The 15,172-nt window shown below is 44.7% G+C and overlaps 1 protein-coding gene across 1 annotated transcript in view; it reads right to left on the reverse strand.

Moving 5' to 3' along the window:
• HYDIN (HYDIN axonemal central pair apparatus protein) overlaps positions 1–15,172 on the reverse strand; it is a 417,349-nt gene that overhangs the window by 140,982 nt on the left and 261,195 nt on the right. Inside the window, exons 23-24 of the mRNA XM_029925166.1 lie at positions 12,219–12,362; positions 6,662–6,975 (exon numbers count right to left, since the gene is read on the reverse strand). Coding sequence (XP_029781026.1) covers positions 6,662–6,975; positions 12,219–12,362 — 458 coding nt within the window. The remainder of the gene's footprint in view (positions 1–6,661; positions 6,976–12,218; positions 12,363–15,172) is intronic.

Consider the following 15,172-nt stretch of genomic DNA (forward strand, 5'->3'; position numbering starts at 1 on the left):
ATCCTCCACATGTCCCTGTTTGAAGCCCCGCAACCTGGGAACATTTCCTTAAACGTCAAAAGGGACTTTGCAGATGTGATTAAGTTAAGGTCTTGCGATGGGGGAGATGGATCTGGGTGAGGCCCATGAAATGATCACAACTGTCCTTCCAAGAGGGAGGCAGAGAGTGATACTGCTGAGAACAGAGCAGGGGTGTGGCCATCTCAGTGGAGACAGACGGGAGGACACTATGCCGTGGACTGTGAGGAAGGAAGAAGGCTCCAGAAGCTGGAAAAGGCAAGAATGGGGACTTTGCTAGATTTTCCCTAGAGCCTCTGGAGGGAGCAGAGGGAGCGTGTGGCTCTGTCCACACTTGGCTTAGGCCCAGTGAAATGGATTCAGACTCTGGACCTCCAGAACTGGAAGAGAATAAATTCATATTGTTTTAAGTCACCCACTTTATGGTGATTTGTTACATAAGAAGAAGCCTAATACGGGGAAGGGAGCTAGCCCTCATTCCTGCTGGATTCATCCTTTGGGTTGGGAAATTGTCATTCTGGCTCAGACACACACAGCGGAGAGCTGAAGAAAGGGACCCGGACAGGCTTGGAGCCTGACTCAGCACTGTGCCCAAGGCCAGCTGTGCCCGCTCTTCCTGTTCCCCCTCTGGCCCCTGTTGCTCCATCACCAGAGCCACGTTTCCTCTAGTGCCAGGGCTCCATGCTTGCTTCTCTCTCTTATCCAAACCTCTCTGGGAGGTCCAAGAGTAAAAAACTTGTAAGTGCAGAAGCTTAAAGCATCCTGAGGCGTGCGGGGCGGGTGGGGAACGGAGAGGGAGAGTTACGGAAGGGACCAACACAGGCCAGAGACCAGCCACCCTCAGGCGCCCTCAGACTTCAGGCTTCACACCAATTTCAGGAGAAAATGTCTCAGAGCCGCCTCTGGGATGCTACTTCTCAAACATGGCCTGGTATTAACATTTAATTAATGAACATTAACATTAGTCTCCTCAATTCCCTCCAGAGAGGAATGTCTGTAAGAGCCTGGCATTTGCTGAGCATGTATTATATGACAAGGACTGTTCCAAGAGCTCTGCAGGTAGGGGAGCCCACGGTCACAAGGGGTAGGCAGCCAAGTAGGAGGCTGCCTCAGAGTCTAGGCTCTTGGCCAGTGCACTGAGCAGCTGGGGACAGCTGGATGCAAGGATACCCAGGGCCTGCCCCCATGCAGTCAATAAAGCCAGTTTCCTTTCTACCCTTTGTCAGAAAGCACTTTTCCTCGGTGTCTGAGGGCCCTACAGCTATAAAACCTTAGGGTTCCGGGGAGCGTTTCACGTACCAGCACTTGGTATGAGGGAATGGAGGAGACAAAGGGACCCTCTGAAAGCCCCAAAACAGCCACCAGTTCCAGCTTTTCTTTCTTATCTCAGAGGTATGCACTTTATGGATACATCTCATTTAATCCTCACAACAGCTCTTTTAGGTCTCCATGTTAACTGCATTTATAGGGAAGTAAACCAGAGCACAGGGGCCCATGGCCAAGAGGACAGAGCCTGGATTCTAACCAGCCATGTCCGACGCTGTAGCCCAGGACCTCAACTACCACTAACATATCGTGACTTAGAAAAAGAAGTTCCACTTTTGGGGCACCTGGGTGGCTCAGCCAGTTGAGTGTCTGACTTCAGCTCAGGTCATGATCTCATGGTTGGTGAGTTCAAGCCCCACATGGGACTCATGTCAGCACAGAGCATGCTTCACATCCTCTGTTCCCCTCTTTCTCTGCCCCTCCCCACTCCTCTCAAAAGTAAATAAGCATTTAAAATAAGAAAAAAAAGTTCTACTTTTGAGGCAACAGAAATTGAAAAATTGAAAAGAGACGAATGGAAGCATCCAGAAATGAGGCGTCCCCTACCTTCCTTCCAGTCTTCCCACCCTCTTCCAATCACAACGTTGGACAACTGACGCTCATCCCAGAGAAATCAACATGAGAACAACATCTCTTTGCTGCAGGGCTGTGCTCCCTTAGCCCCCTGTATTCAGTTTATCTATAATCAGATCTGGAAACAAAAAGGCAAAGCTGTCCTTAGAGACCACTTGGCCATGTGCTTTAAGTCCCAGCATCAGCGCTGTGGCGCTGAGCCTGGGCAGAGACGCTGGCCCAGCTAGGGTCCCCCTGGCTCACTCCCTGGCCTCTTAGAGGTAAGGGCCGCTTCCGGCGTGGGCTGCCCTGGGCCTCTTCCACACAGATGTGACGGAGCATCCTGTTCTCGGCCAGCTGAGCAGTCATGTTGAAGAGACAGACCCACAAAAGGCACATTCCTGCAGTGCTGGCAGCTTCCTCACGACACGTGTACCTACGCACGGCCCAGACTGTCATCTACCAAAGTCAGTCTCAAATCCAGCCATGCATCTGAACTCAGTGGATGAGAAGTTTTCTAAGACAATGACCAGCATTCCTCTTAGGGAGTGCTTTTTTTTTTTTTTTTGCACACTTGTCCATTTTATTTCTTTGTCCTTATATGTGACATGAGGGCCAACCTGGGGAAAAAAAATGCTCAAACAAGAGATCCTTTAGATGGCTCCGTCAGAATTGCTTACAGGGTCACACACACACACACACACACACACACACACACACGTGTATGTACACACATGTATGCACATGGCTCATATGTGTGTGTGTCTTGTGATAGGTAGGATGTTGAGAATGTCTGGGCATCCTAACATGCTGCTGTAAGAGAAGAAAAAGAAAAGCCTCTTTTATCTTTTGTTTCTTTTACTAACGGTAAGGCTTAGGAGAATTCAAATTGGAAAAGAAAGGTTAATGTTGGTATATCTGATAAAAGTGACCTTTAGCCAATGAGTGGGTTAGTTTTACTGGAGGTCTGTGGAGAAAGAAAGCCTGTCTGAAGGGCAAGTGGTGGTGTTTTTTTTTTTTGCTACCCAACGTGACATTTATACCTTAAAACTTTTCATTTGACAGGCGCCAAGAAGCTGATAGAAAAGAAACTTTAATCAGTTATAAAATGATTCTCCCTCACCACAAATACCCGGGGGGGAGCAGTTACAAATTAGAAAACACCCTTTGAGGACCTACTCTGTGCTGCCTATCCTGTGCTATGGGCCCCGGGATCCAGAGGTGACAGGACAGAGGTGCTCCCTGGCCGCAAGGGTTTAAGAGCCAGCTGGGAAGCTGGACACTGGCCCATAATTACAAGTGTGATGTGCCACGAAGCAGATGGGTTACCAGGGCCTATGTCAGTGGAGGTCATGTAGGGAAGGGTCTTAGGGCCTCGCAGGGCAGAACACTGGAGCTGAGACTCGACAAGGGAGCAGGGGCTGGTGAGGCGAGGCATGGAGGGAGCTTCCAGCAGAGTGTGTGTGCTCAGACAGGAATGGCCTGGACAGGAAAGGGGCCAGCGTGGTGTGGGCTGAGTGAGATGAGAAGAAACTGGGGTAGAAGACAGGGAAACCCCACGCTGAGCCATGAACACAGCAAGTATTCCGTACTGCATCCTAGGAAGGATGGGTGCTTGAAGGCTGAAAACCAGAGCAGTGACATGTTCATCAATTGGCTACTGAGTGGATGATGGAGTCCAGTTAGGGACATCAAAATGGTCCAGGCAAGAGAGGATGGTGACCTGAACTAGGATAATCATCATGGAATGGGAATGAGGGGGTTTTAGAAGGCAGAACAGGTAAAACTTGGTGATGGCTTTGATGGGTGAGTTCAGGGAGAGGAAGGAATCTGGATGCCTCTCAGGACATGGATGTCATTCACTGGGGTCGGGGGGGCCTAGAAGAGAGGCAGGGAGGGGGTAGAAGGAGAACTTGAGTTTGGCATGGGGCACACTGGATGCCAGTTACCTGGGAAACATCCGAGAGGAGTTGTCAAGAAGGAGATGCCCTTGGGACTCAGCAGAGAGTCTAGGTGGAGATGGTTGGAAGCCTTAGGTGCAGTCACTAACTACCACTGCATGGAGAGCAGGAGCCTGGGATGGAGCCCTGCATCCTATGCACACTAGGTGCACCTGCTGCTGTTCCAGGGTTGAGAAGGAGGGAAAAGTCAAGGGGATAAGCAAGAAAGCAGGAGAATCCAGTGGTATTCAAAGCAAGAAAGGCAGGGGTTTTGGAAGGAGGGACTGGGCAGCCATGTTGAATGAGGCTAAGAGTTATCTTTCTGGAAAAAAAAAGGTGGACTTTATTGCCTCTTGATTACAAATCTCCCTGCTGCTTCCAAGAGTCTAAACTCCTCATCCTGGGCACCAGGTTTCTTACACACGATTGCCAATCAACATCCCAGAATTTGCCCTGGCTTCTCCCTTGCCAGTGAAGCCTGTGCTGTGGCCGCGCTGATGGGCCCTCCACGGACACTGGCAGATGCATGTCCTTTGCCCTTCCGGCATTCATGCTCTCATACGTCGGTTTTGGTCTAGAGATCTGCCCCTCTTCCACCCCATTCAGATCATGGGGTGACCGAGGTCACCACGGCAGCCCTTGGTTGTGGGGCATGTGGCCAGGCTAATGCTGATCAGTGCTTTGCCCTCCACTGAGTGACAGACTTGGGGAGGGGACAGGAAATGTGACTGAGCTGGTCCAGTCAGAGTGAATCTCAAGATAGGTCGCGTACAAAGGCTAATGTTCCTTTCCTGGAGCTCAGATCTGTAAGAATGTGGTCCCAGGAGAGCTGGCATGTGGGGACCATGGGAGAAAAGCTGACCCCAAAACTTGGCTCTAACACATGAAAGCAGAGCTAAGAGACGGAGCTTCAACCTGGGCCAGAAGCCAGAGTGAATCTGGACTTTTGAGTTGTAGGAACGAGTGAATGTCTTTTCCTTTACATTTTTGTTGAGGGTCAGGTTTCCTGGGACTTGCGACAGAATGGGATCCACGAATCCTAACTGATATAAGCACCCTATTCCTGTTACTTCTTCCTTGTTGCTCCGTCTGAGACATTTAACTGTGCTTCTCGGTGCAGCCTTCTTGGATTCTTCTGAGCTCTCATTCGCACCTCTGCTCTGCCTCAGAGCCTGGCATTACCACTCGTTCCCTGTGATTACCCAATAGCCTTGGGCCAGGGAGAAGGTCTTCCTCACTTTTATATCCCCAATGCCTCACACGTTGTCTGGTGCCTAAGAGTCACTTATCGAATGCTTTCTGAATGACTCTTTGAATGAATGAATGAGTGAACAAATGAATTATAAACAAAAGTTCAATATCAAGATATAGGAAGATACTAGAGAGAGGGGAAAATGGTTAAATAAATGCTTAACACAATGGAAATTAAAGGACATCCTCTCCAGTCCTGGCCCAGTCTATTTTCCAAATACCATCATTTTAATTATGGAAATGGCCTCTCAAAAATGAACAATAAACAAAGCATGCCCCTTGTGCCGGGGTAGAATAAACCCACGTAGCTATGTTACATCAGAATAACTTCACAGAATCTGGTATTTGAAGCTCATTAGGTGAGGCTGGCTGATTTCACCCCAAACCTAAACAGCCCTTGGCACCTAATGAGCAGGCTCAGTCGTTCAGGCCCAGGCCCGCCTTCAGTGCCAAGCTGGGTCATCATTAGATGTATCCGGAAGACATTCAGAGCAAGCCTTTGTTACCATGGAAACAAGCCCGGGCAGGGAAAAGCTGGCTTTCATATGCGAGATGAAGGTTGCATATGGGATGTAACGACAACCCGACAACCCGACAACCCGAGGAAACAACATGAGGCTTCCCTATGCAGAGTGGCAGCTTGGCATTCAGGTACCGAGCCCAGAGCTGTCCAGACATCCAGTAAGGAGATACACAGAAGTCCGTATGTCCTGCTCACCAATGAGGCTTCAGACTCAGATGACTTGGCTTGACTAAAATAGGCTGTTATGTTTTTTTAAGGAGTGTTTTCCAAATTAAGTTTGGATTTAGCTTCTAAATGAACAGAGAGACATTTCTAAATCCAAATATTCTGAAGACAGCTTTCCTCTTTCCACACTCACCCCCTCCCATTATTTTGTACATATGTATACACCTGTATGTATATGTATGGGTTAGAATGACACCCACCAAGGGGCAGCTGGATGGCTCAGGTCATGATCTCATGGTTTGTGAGTTCAAGCCCTACATCAGCCTCTGCGCTGACAGCTCAGAACCCGGAGCCTGCTTCAGATTCTGTGACTCCCTCTCTCTCTCCCCTACCCCCACTCACACTCTGTCTTTCTCCACCTCTCAAAAATGAATAAATGTTTAAAAAATTAAAAAAAAAAGAATGAAACCCACCAAGATATGCAGAACATGGAGCTTAGTACAGCACGTCCTCAATGTATCATCATATTCTATCCATGCTTTGGGTTTGAAATGCTTAAGAAAACTCTATAAAGACTTCATTTTGTTAGTGACACATTTCTAATGATCCAACCACTAGATTCAAAATTAAAGCAGGCTTATGGATGTTGCTTTGCGAATCTGGTGGTAATTGGGGCTTTCAAAGATGTTTTAGCTGCTCTTCCTGTTTGAAAATCTAGAATGAACCACGATTTGAGGTCCTTTGTTCTTTCTGCCAATAACTAATTGTCAGAACTGAACACTGTGAAAGACCAGTACACAGATTCCGGGTAACCTGGTACAAAGCCCAAAGGAGAGAGAAGGGAAGAGTGGAGGAGAGGTCTGAGGGCATGGCAGGCTGGGGGTACCTTATCTGATTTTCCTCGTTGTCTACCAGCAGGAACCAGCGGAACTTCACAAGCAAGGGGCTGCAGTTGGTGATTGTTATATATCGGATCACCTCCGTATCGTTCAGGATGCAGCCAAAATCCAGCTCCATGGTCTCAAAGCTGAGGTTGGGGTAGTTCACTTCTCCACGCAGGCTCACGCTGTCTACTTGAGGGTGCTCTATATACTTGATTGCTAGAATTTCTTCTGCTACCCAGTTGTTCAAATCATTTCTGTAGGAAGGGTCAAATTTGACCAGCAAGTGTTTTTCTCCATTAATCTCCAGCTTAATAGGCTACAAACAAGACAACGGGGAATTACCAACCTTTGTACTATACATTTTCAATCTGCTCCATAGAACAGGACAACCAAAGTAATTTATACATATGTATGGACATACACACATACAGATACGCATATAGTACAAACAGATTAGTATGGAATACATACAGGGCTACATTTCTTTTGTCCATAATTACGTATTCACAATTAAACATAATTAAATAGCTGGTATAAATCCATATAGCTATCTATACTATATCAATAACTATAGATATTTTATATACATATATGCACACACATATTTTATTAGTTGAACATGAAAGCAAGGAAAATCTGGATGGGAATCATTTGAAGGAAGAGATTTTGATAATAGTTGTGAGGTTGTAAGGATTGCGTAGTTGCAAAAGGGAAAGTCTGCAATGAATAACTTATAAGATATTCTTAACAAAAAATATTAGATTGTAAAATGCTCTTCCTAGACAAGTGGGAAAAATTCAAGATTTAAGAAATTTTTAAAAAGGCTTTCTAAAGCCCTGGGGGAAGGACTCTGTGGAGGGTGACCCAGAAAGGGATGGATTAGGCAATTTAATTTCTTTTCTAATGTCTGCAATTCTAACTCTTAAGCACAGTGTTACCCACTTTCTGCTGTCTTCTATTCAACTTAAAATGACACTCAGAAGCTTGACAGAGTTTATTCAGTAGATTATGTTTATTCTTTCCTCTCTTTGATTCAAATCCCCGTGTGTTCCTTGATGCCAATGCCACTGGAACACCTTACCGCAGAAAGCCTGGCTATGAGTTAGCTTTTCTAGGAATTGCTCAATTCACACAGTTAATCCACGGGAAAGCCGCCTCCCGGTTTTGCAGCAAGTGCCCCGAGGCAGTCGGGAGGCAAGCACACAGGGCTAAGTCTTTCACAGAGCACTTGCCTGTCCACTGAGTCTTTAGGTTTGGGTATTTAACTGTGCACTTTGTTGACCTGATTAGATGGTTTCTATGGATAAAGCCAATCACCTGATTCAAGAATCTGAGAGAGGGCAATGACCCTTCAGCCAGCTGGTCCCAGCTGAAAGAGCGGCCATCCCCTGTACAGGTGGCTCAGTTTAGAACCCATTCTTGCAGACTGTAGCACATGGCATTGCAATGCCTGGTATTTACGTATCTTTGAAGACTGAATTAAACAGTTTCCCCCTTTGTTGTTTTGTAGAAATGATACACATTCACAAAAAGTCACATTATATATAAAAGCACAAGGAGGAGAAATTAGAAACTTGTCCAAAATTTCACCATATATTATTTCTCAGAGTTAACATTTTGTAAACATGAGTCCAGACATGATGGATAGATAAATAACATTTTTACAAAAATGAAATTAGACTAACTTATTTTTTTAATGTTTGAAATTTTTTATCAGAAAAAAAAACACTTGAAAAATTATTCTTACACAAGAGATAATAATCCTAAAATCATAAACTCCGGAGCCAGACTGCTTGGGGGCAAATCCAGCCTCTATCAGTCACCAGTGAATTTCAGCAAAGCTGCTTATCCTTCCTAGCCCTTGGGTGACTCTCTCAAAACTCTGAGCCATTGCTGCACTGTCATCTGGCACTAAGTATTACTGCGGAGAAGGCTGAGGTTAGTCTAAACTCTTCCCTTGATGGGTCCCTTCTTTTCTGCTCGGAGGCCATAGAACTCTTTGGTTATCAGTAAGACCAGTAATTTCACCAAGATATGACTCCCTGTTGAATATTCCATAACATTTTGTCCCACGACAGGGTATGGCCTTGCTTTTAAAAACATAAACCTCTTATCCAAGCCCCTTGTTCCCCGCCCCTGAGGCACCAAGGTTACAAGTGTATTGCTTATCCTTGTGGAAATAATATACTGATAAAAAAAACCCATTCATATATGTATTTAAAAATGTTTTATACACATGCTAGCATACTGTGTACTCTTGTTCTGCCAAGTGCTTTGTTCACTGGGAGATCACTCACCAGTGCACATGGAGCTGCCTCATAGCTGCATTTTATTCCGTCATATAATTCCGTCATCATTTACGTGACCAGTCTCCTACTGATGGATATTGTCTCCCAACCTTTTACTCCTGTAATCAGTGTTGGAGTGAATACCCTTGTCTATATGTTATCTGTGCGTTGTGTCTGTATCTGAAGAGTAAACTCCTAGCAGACAAATAATGAGGTCAAAGAGTTTGGACATTTGAAATTTTGATAGCTGTAGCCGTATTATCTTCTAATGTATACTTCCCTGAAACTGTGGGGGTGCCTATTTCCACGTGCCCCCCAACACAGAGCACTATCGAAGTTTTGCTCTTTGCCAGTCTGATAGGAAACATGAATTTGCATCTCTTCTAATGTGATTAAAGTTGAGCACATTTTCATATATTTAAGAGCCATTTTATTTTTCTTTCTGTGAACTCGATTCATTTCCTGTGCCTATTTTTCTATTGGTGTTTTTCCTGTTCATTTGTAAAAGCTCTTTACTTATTTATTTTTAAATATTTATTTATTTTTGAGGAGACAGACAGAGCGTGAGCAGGGGAGGGGTAGAGAGAGAGGGAGACACAGAATCTGAAGTAGGCTCTAGGCTCTGAGCCCCATGTGGGGCTCGAACTCAGCAAAATCATGGCCTGAGCTGATGTTGGACACTCAACTGAGTGAGCCACCCAGGTCCCAAAGCTCTTTATTTTTTAAGTTATATGTATGCTTTTATTAAAGTTAGACATGCAAATAATATAAAAGGTCCCACTGTACTATAATAGTACAGGAAGAAGTAATTCCTGACCCAATCTGGCATCCTGATAGTCCAGAGACCACCACCTCTCAATTTGTGTCTAGGGCTGGTCTATAGAACAGCTTTCTTGGGCAGAGAGGGGGCGATCAGTTGGTGCACATACCCCAGACCCCAGTGACTATCCTGGAGGGCTAAAAATCACACTAGAAACATTAAAGTTCCCCTGGCACTTTGATCAGTTTCTCTGGGGAAGAGCACTTATCTTCAGGTCTTGGGATATAAGCCAGCTGCCCGGGTTTGTGTGTGTGTGTTTGGGGGTGGGGGGAAGTCAGGTGGGACAGCTGTCTAGTGCACACGGAATCCCTCTATTTTCAGTGTTCCTCTCACACTCGTTGCCTCTGAGCCCAGGCTACTCAGGTTGAATGACTCTCACTCTTTGTGGTCTCACTGGAGAATTTTCTAAAATGCTGGTTTTTGTGCCTTTTTGGTCAACCCACTCTATCCTCTTCCATCTTCTAGAATTTGTTTAAATCTCTCATTATTTGGTTACATCCATCCTCTTCCTTCTTTATTTTATTGTCCTGGGCTTCTTTCCTTCTGAACATTTCTACTTTTATCTTAAGATTTCAGGAAGGGGGCAAGAGAATATGTCTAATCTACCACCCACATGGAGAAAGTTGCTCATATCTGAATTTTCACTTTATCTCCCATTTGTTCTCCTCCGCCCTGTGAGCTTACCCCTCTTCATCTCCACTTTGAACATTTGTATCTCGTCTTTAAGCTCTTTTTAAAGACAAGTCATGTCATCTATCATTTCTCTAAGGCTGAAGAAAACTACATTTATACTTTCCGTCTTCCTTTTATAGGTTCCCTTGCAGTAGGTTTTTCTTCTGCCTCTCCCTTTTATTTCTCTACGCAAAGATCTTATCTGGTGTTTTCCCAGCTCAGGCTTGAAGGAAACCACTGATGAACTGGTGGGGAGGGGAGGTGGTTGTGTAGTTTACAGCCACCAATCAGGCACTGTCTGCAACCCTCTCACTAAACAGCAATGTCCCCCGTTTCCTTCCAAGATCCTTCTCCCTGAGCAAGGCTCAGGGCAGATCTCCTTCAGCAACGGGCTCCCTCTTCTGAGATCTCAGGATTGCTGCCTGCCCTCCCTGCCTCCTTTTTACCTCTTCTTCGTTAGCTGTCTTCCCAGACTGGGAGGCTGGACACAGCGGTGTGTAGGTCTGGTTCCTCCTTCCCTCCTTCCCTACAGCTCTGCAGTGCTGCCGGCCACATGGCCCAGCCATTTCCACCAGTGTCCGCATGCTCAGCAAGGGATCCAACGGTGGTCTTTTTTATTTTTAAATTTATTTATTTATTTTGAGATAGAGAAAGAGTGTGTGAGTAGGAGAAGGGCCGAGGAGGAGAGAAGGTGAGAGGGTGAGTGGGTGAGAGGGTGAAAGGGAGATAGAGAGAGAGGGAGAGGGAAAGAGAGAATCCTAGGAACCATGAGATCATGACTTGCACTGAAATCAAGAGTTGGATGCTCAGCTGACTGGGCCACCCGGGGGCCCTGCACAGGGTCCTGGAGGGATGTTTCGAGAACACTGCATCCTGCATCACACTGCGGTGGCTCAGCAAGCACACAGCCTCCTCCCTCAGCCCAGTTCAGATTTCTTAGTATCTGGAGATGGGCGCGCTGGTTTAGGGACTGGGTTTTAGCTATTTCCTTGTTGCCTACAGTACAAAACTTTGCTTTAGAGAAGTAGAATTAAAAGGTTTCTATTATCATTAGTGGGAAGTCACTATTTTCTAAAGATTACAATGGGCAAAAATTAAAGGTTATCATAACGAGCCAAAGTTCTTATGTCATTAATAATAGTGGGGTGAGGGGCACCTAGGTGGCTCAGTTAGTTAAGTGTCCAACTCTTAGTTTCGGATCAGATCATGATTTCATGATTCATGAGTTTGAGCCCTGCACTGGGCTCTGCACTGACATCAATGAAGCCTGCCTGGGATTCTCTTTCTCCCTTTCTCTGCTTCTCTCTCTCCTCCATGATCTCTCTCTCTTTCTCGCTCTAGAAAATAAATAAATAATCATTTAAAAAACCATAGTTGAGGGGCCCCTGGGTGGCTCAGTCAGTTAAGCATCTGACTGGTACAGGTCATGATCTCACCACTGGTGAGTTTGAGCCCTGTGTTGGGCTCTGTGCTGACAGCTCAGAACCTGGAACCTGCTTCAGATTCTGTGTCTCCTTCTCTCTCTGCCCCTCCCCAGCTTGTGCTCTGTCTGTCTACTGCTCTCTCACACATATAAATAAACATTAAAAAATTAAAAAAAATAGTTGAGTGATACTGGAATTTATGACATATAAATTTTCTGTAATCTTTCCTCTTCGTTTCTTAAATTCTTCCTCTCTGTCTGGTCTGAAACGAGAGAGCAGGCTGACATTTTCCTCTTCCTTTGTCACACACACAACTCTCCTAGGAGCTTGTTAGGACAGCACTCTGTCAACTTACCTCCAGAGTTAATGGCAGCGGAGATTTATTGGCCTCGCAGATAAGGAAGGGTCCACTTGTGGAGAGCAACACATGCACAGGCAGGGTGGAGACGTTCTTCATGACCAAGGGCTTGTAAGCAGGTTCCAGCACAGTGTTTGGCTTCTGCAAAAGGGGAAAAAGGGGAAACCAAATTATGATAAACATAATAAGCCTTTAGCAACCAAAGTCTCCTCGTCATTGTTAACAGCAGAATCAGCCTTCCTCACCACTCCTCACTCTCTGTCTCTCTGTCTTCCCCCTACCCTTGCACAGACTTAGATAAATCATTTGGAATTTATGGTGGACTACTGAAAAGTGATCCTACATAAGTCAGAAAACACAGATTAGATTTATTACTCTCTTGTTGCCAGGTTAAAAACACCTATACCAGCCGTGCCTCTGGATAGTACTATTTCTATAGAAGTTTCCAGGGTCATAAACAAAATATAATAATTAGTGATATCTAATGGAAGGACCCATGCATCATTATAATGAACAAAACATTATTTTCCTTATATGATATTTTTTCAATGCTAAAATATCCAATTTGCAAAAATATATACATTTGTAATTATTGTTTTATTGACAAAATGCTCATAACTATTTTTGTAAGTTTTTCCTGATAACACTGGGATAGTTGATGTAGAATCATCTTTCCACTTTCTTAGATACATCAAATTTCATTTTTCAACTGAAGACAGCATCAGAAATGGATGTTAACCTGAAAATTTCTGGTCAGACTGAATTTTTCTCATTCTGGTGCTGGAGTCCACATTATTTCTTGTGTGCTTTGAAAAGGGGGTCCTTTGGGATCCGCAGGAGGTAACCCAAAGCCTCAGTCTGTGGCTTCCCAACAACAGCTCCCTCCATTCATTCCCTGGCTCTTCCCACAACTCTGGCCTGTTTACCCCAGGCCTCACTGTCTCAATTTGCTTTTTCTCCTTATTCCAATTGCAATTAAACCCTTCTGATTCTATATTTTGGTCTGACTCTGTCTCTGCTTCTTTATTCATCATAATCTTCCTTCTACTGTGGTTCCTGGCTCCCCTGGCTCTGAGGAGCTTGGGTAACCAGTGCCCATTGTGTCTTTATTGGCTTAGGCTGCTACAACAAGTATCAATGGATGTCGGGAAGTCCAAGATCAAGGTGCCAGCAGATCCAGTGTCTGGCTTTAGATGTCTATCTTCTAACTGGAAGCTCACATGCCTGAGAGGGAGACCATCTCTCACGTCTCCACTTTTCAGGGCACTAATCCCATTCTTGAGGGCTCTACCTTCATGACCTAATCATCCTCCCAAAGGCCCCACCTCCAGCATCATCACTTTGGGGATTAGGGCTTCAACAAATGAATTTGGGAAAGACACAAACATTCAGTCCTTAACAGTCAGCTCAAGCTTCCTTCCTCAGTTGTACTTCACTAGATCCCTGTGCACTCCCAGAGTTCTTTGAGGGGCTCAGTCTGGCACCCACCATGAGATGCCAGGCATTGCTTCCCTCCTCCTAACATGGCAACAGTTACCAAATTCACCTTGTATTTGCAGATGACATACATTTCATGAGAGGGATGACGCAGCACTTTTGGGCCATACAAAGCTGTCCACACAGTGACCTTCCCCCTGGTCACTGTGCCACTATAGGAAGCTTTGAAGATGCCATAGTTGGTTGGTTTTGGCAAGATGCCATTTAGAGGTTAGTGAGGAGGAGAAGCTGATGCACACAGAGCCATTCTATTTTAAAATGACCCCTTCTCTCTGGGTTGTTTGTCTCCCCAAATATCAGGAGATAGGATTTGCTGGTGGACTTCATGAAGCAAACTGGCTGCTATTTTCAGTTGACCTTTTCAATTCCCCAGAGATGTAGTTTCATCCGTGTGGCTTAGGAATGGCATCGTAGTTATAAAGTAGATCAAATATGAGGAAATTGTTATAAAAAATTCTTCCCATAGGCGGGGCTGGTGTCATTACAGTCTAATGTACTAACTCAGATATGGTGCCTTGAGCCCAAAACGAGACAGGACAGATAATTGGGTGTTATGTAATTAAATCAGAACACCAACACCAACAGGCCTCTTGAGCATGCTGGGTAATAAAGTTGCATTTCTTCATTGTTTCTGATGTGGCTTAAATATGAGCAGGAAATAAACAATGAAAAATAGAGTAGTTGGAGAGATTTCATAATTATAATATTTGGGGAGGGATGAGAAAAGTACAAAAACAAATGAACATGGAGTTGTGACAATTCATTTTTTAATTCAATCAGTTGCTGCCATATATAAAATATTTGCCCTTTTATTTTAGCGATAAACTCAAACAGAGATTTAAGCAAGAATATGTTAAAAAAAACAACCCAAGGCTTAAGGACATAAAAAGAAGAAAAGGAACACTATGTACACATTTTTATGGGTGTTTATGGACTTTAAAAAATCTAATCAGAAACCAGGCTGCATATTTAACACACACAGCAATGTCTTGGATAGAACAGCTAGTCAATAAATACGCACTGAATTTTCTCTGAATAGCCAAGTTTAGAGGAAACACGATGCCACCAAATTTGGTGCAGCTGTTGCCAATAAATATCTTTTCTGATGACTTAAAAAAAGGAAGAATTTAAAACTGCAATGAAAACTTAGTACCTCTGGCAGAAACTCCCGCAGTATCTCCTTGTTCTATGTCTTATGAGGCTTGCTACAGGTGGTTTACCGTCCTGCAGCTGAAAACTTATTCTACTTCTTCAGTGTCTGCTTTCTGCTCTAGTCCATTAAGCCAGGGTTTTGCTGTGCCTTTGCGGCCTAATATAATGTACGTGCTCAAAAATTATCTGTTACTCATCTCCTAGCAGAGCACTTTATCCATAGTGGGTGTTCAGTAGATATTTGCTTAATATTAACACAATATAATGGAATCCACTACCAGAATAAATGGTCTTGAACACTC

The sequence above is a fragment of the Suricata suricatta genome, chromosome 16, assembly GCF_006229205.1.
Source record: "Suricata suricatta isolate VVHF042 chromosome 16, meerkat_22Aug2017_6uvM2_HiC, whole genome shotgun sequence".
Taxonomy (NCBI): Eukaryota; Metazoa; Chordata; class Mammalia; order Carnivora; family Herpestidae; genus Suricata; species Suricata suricatta.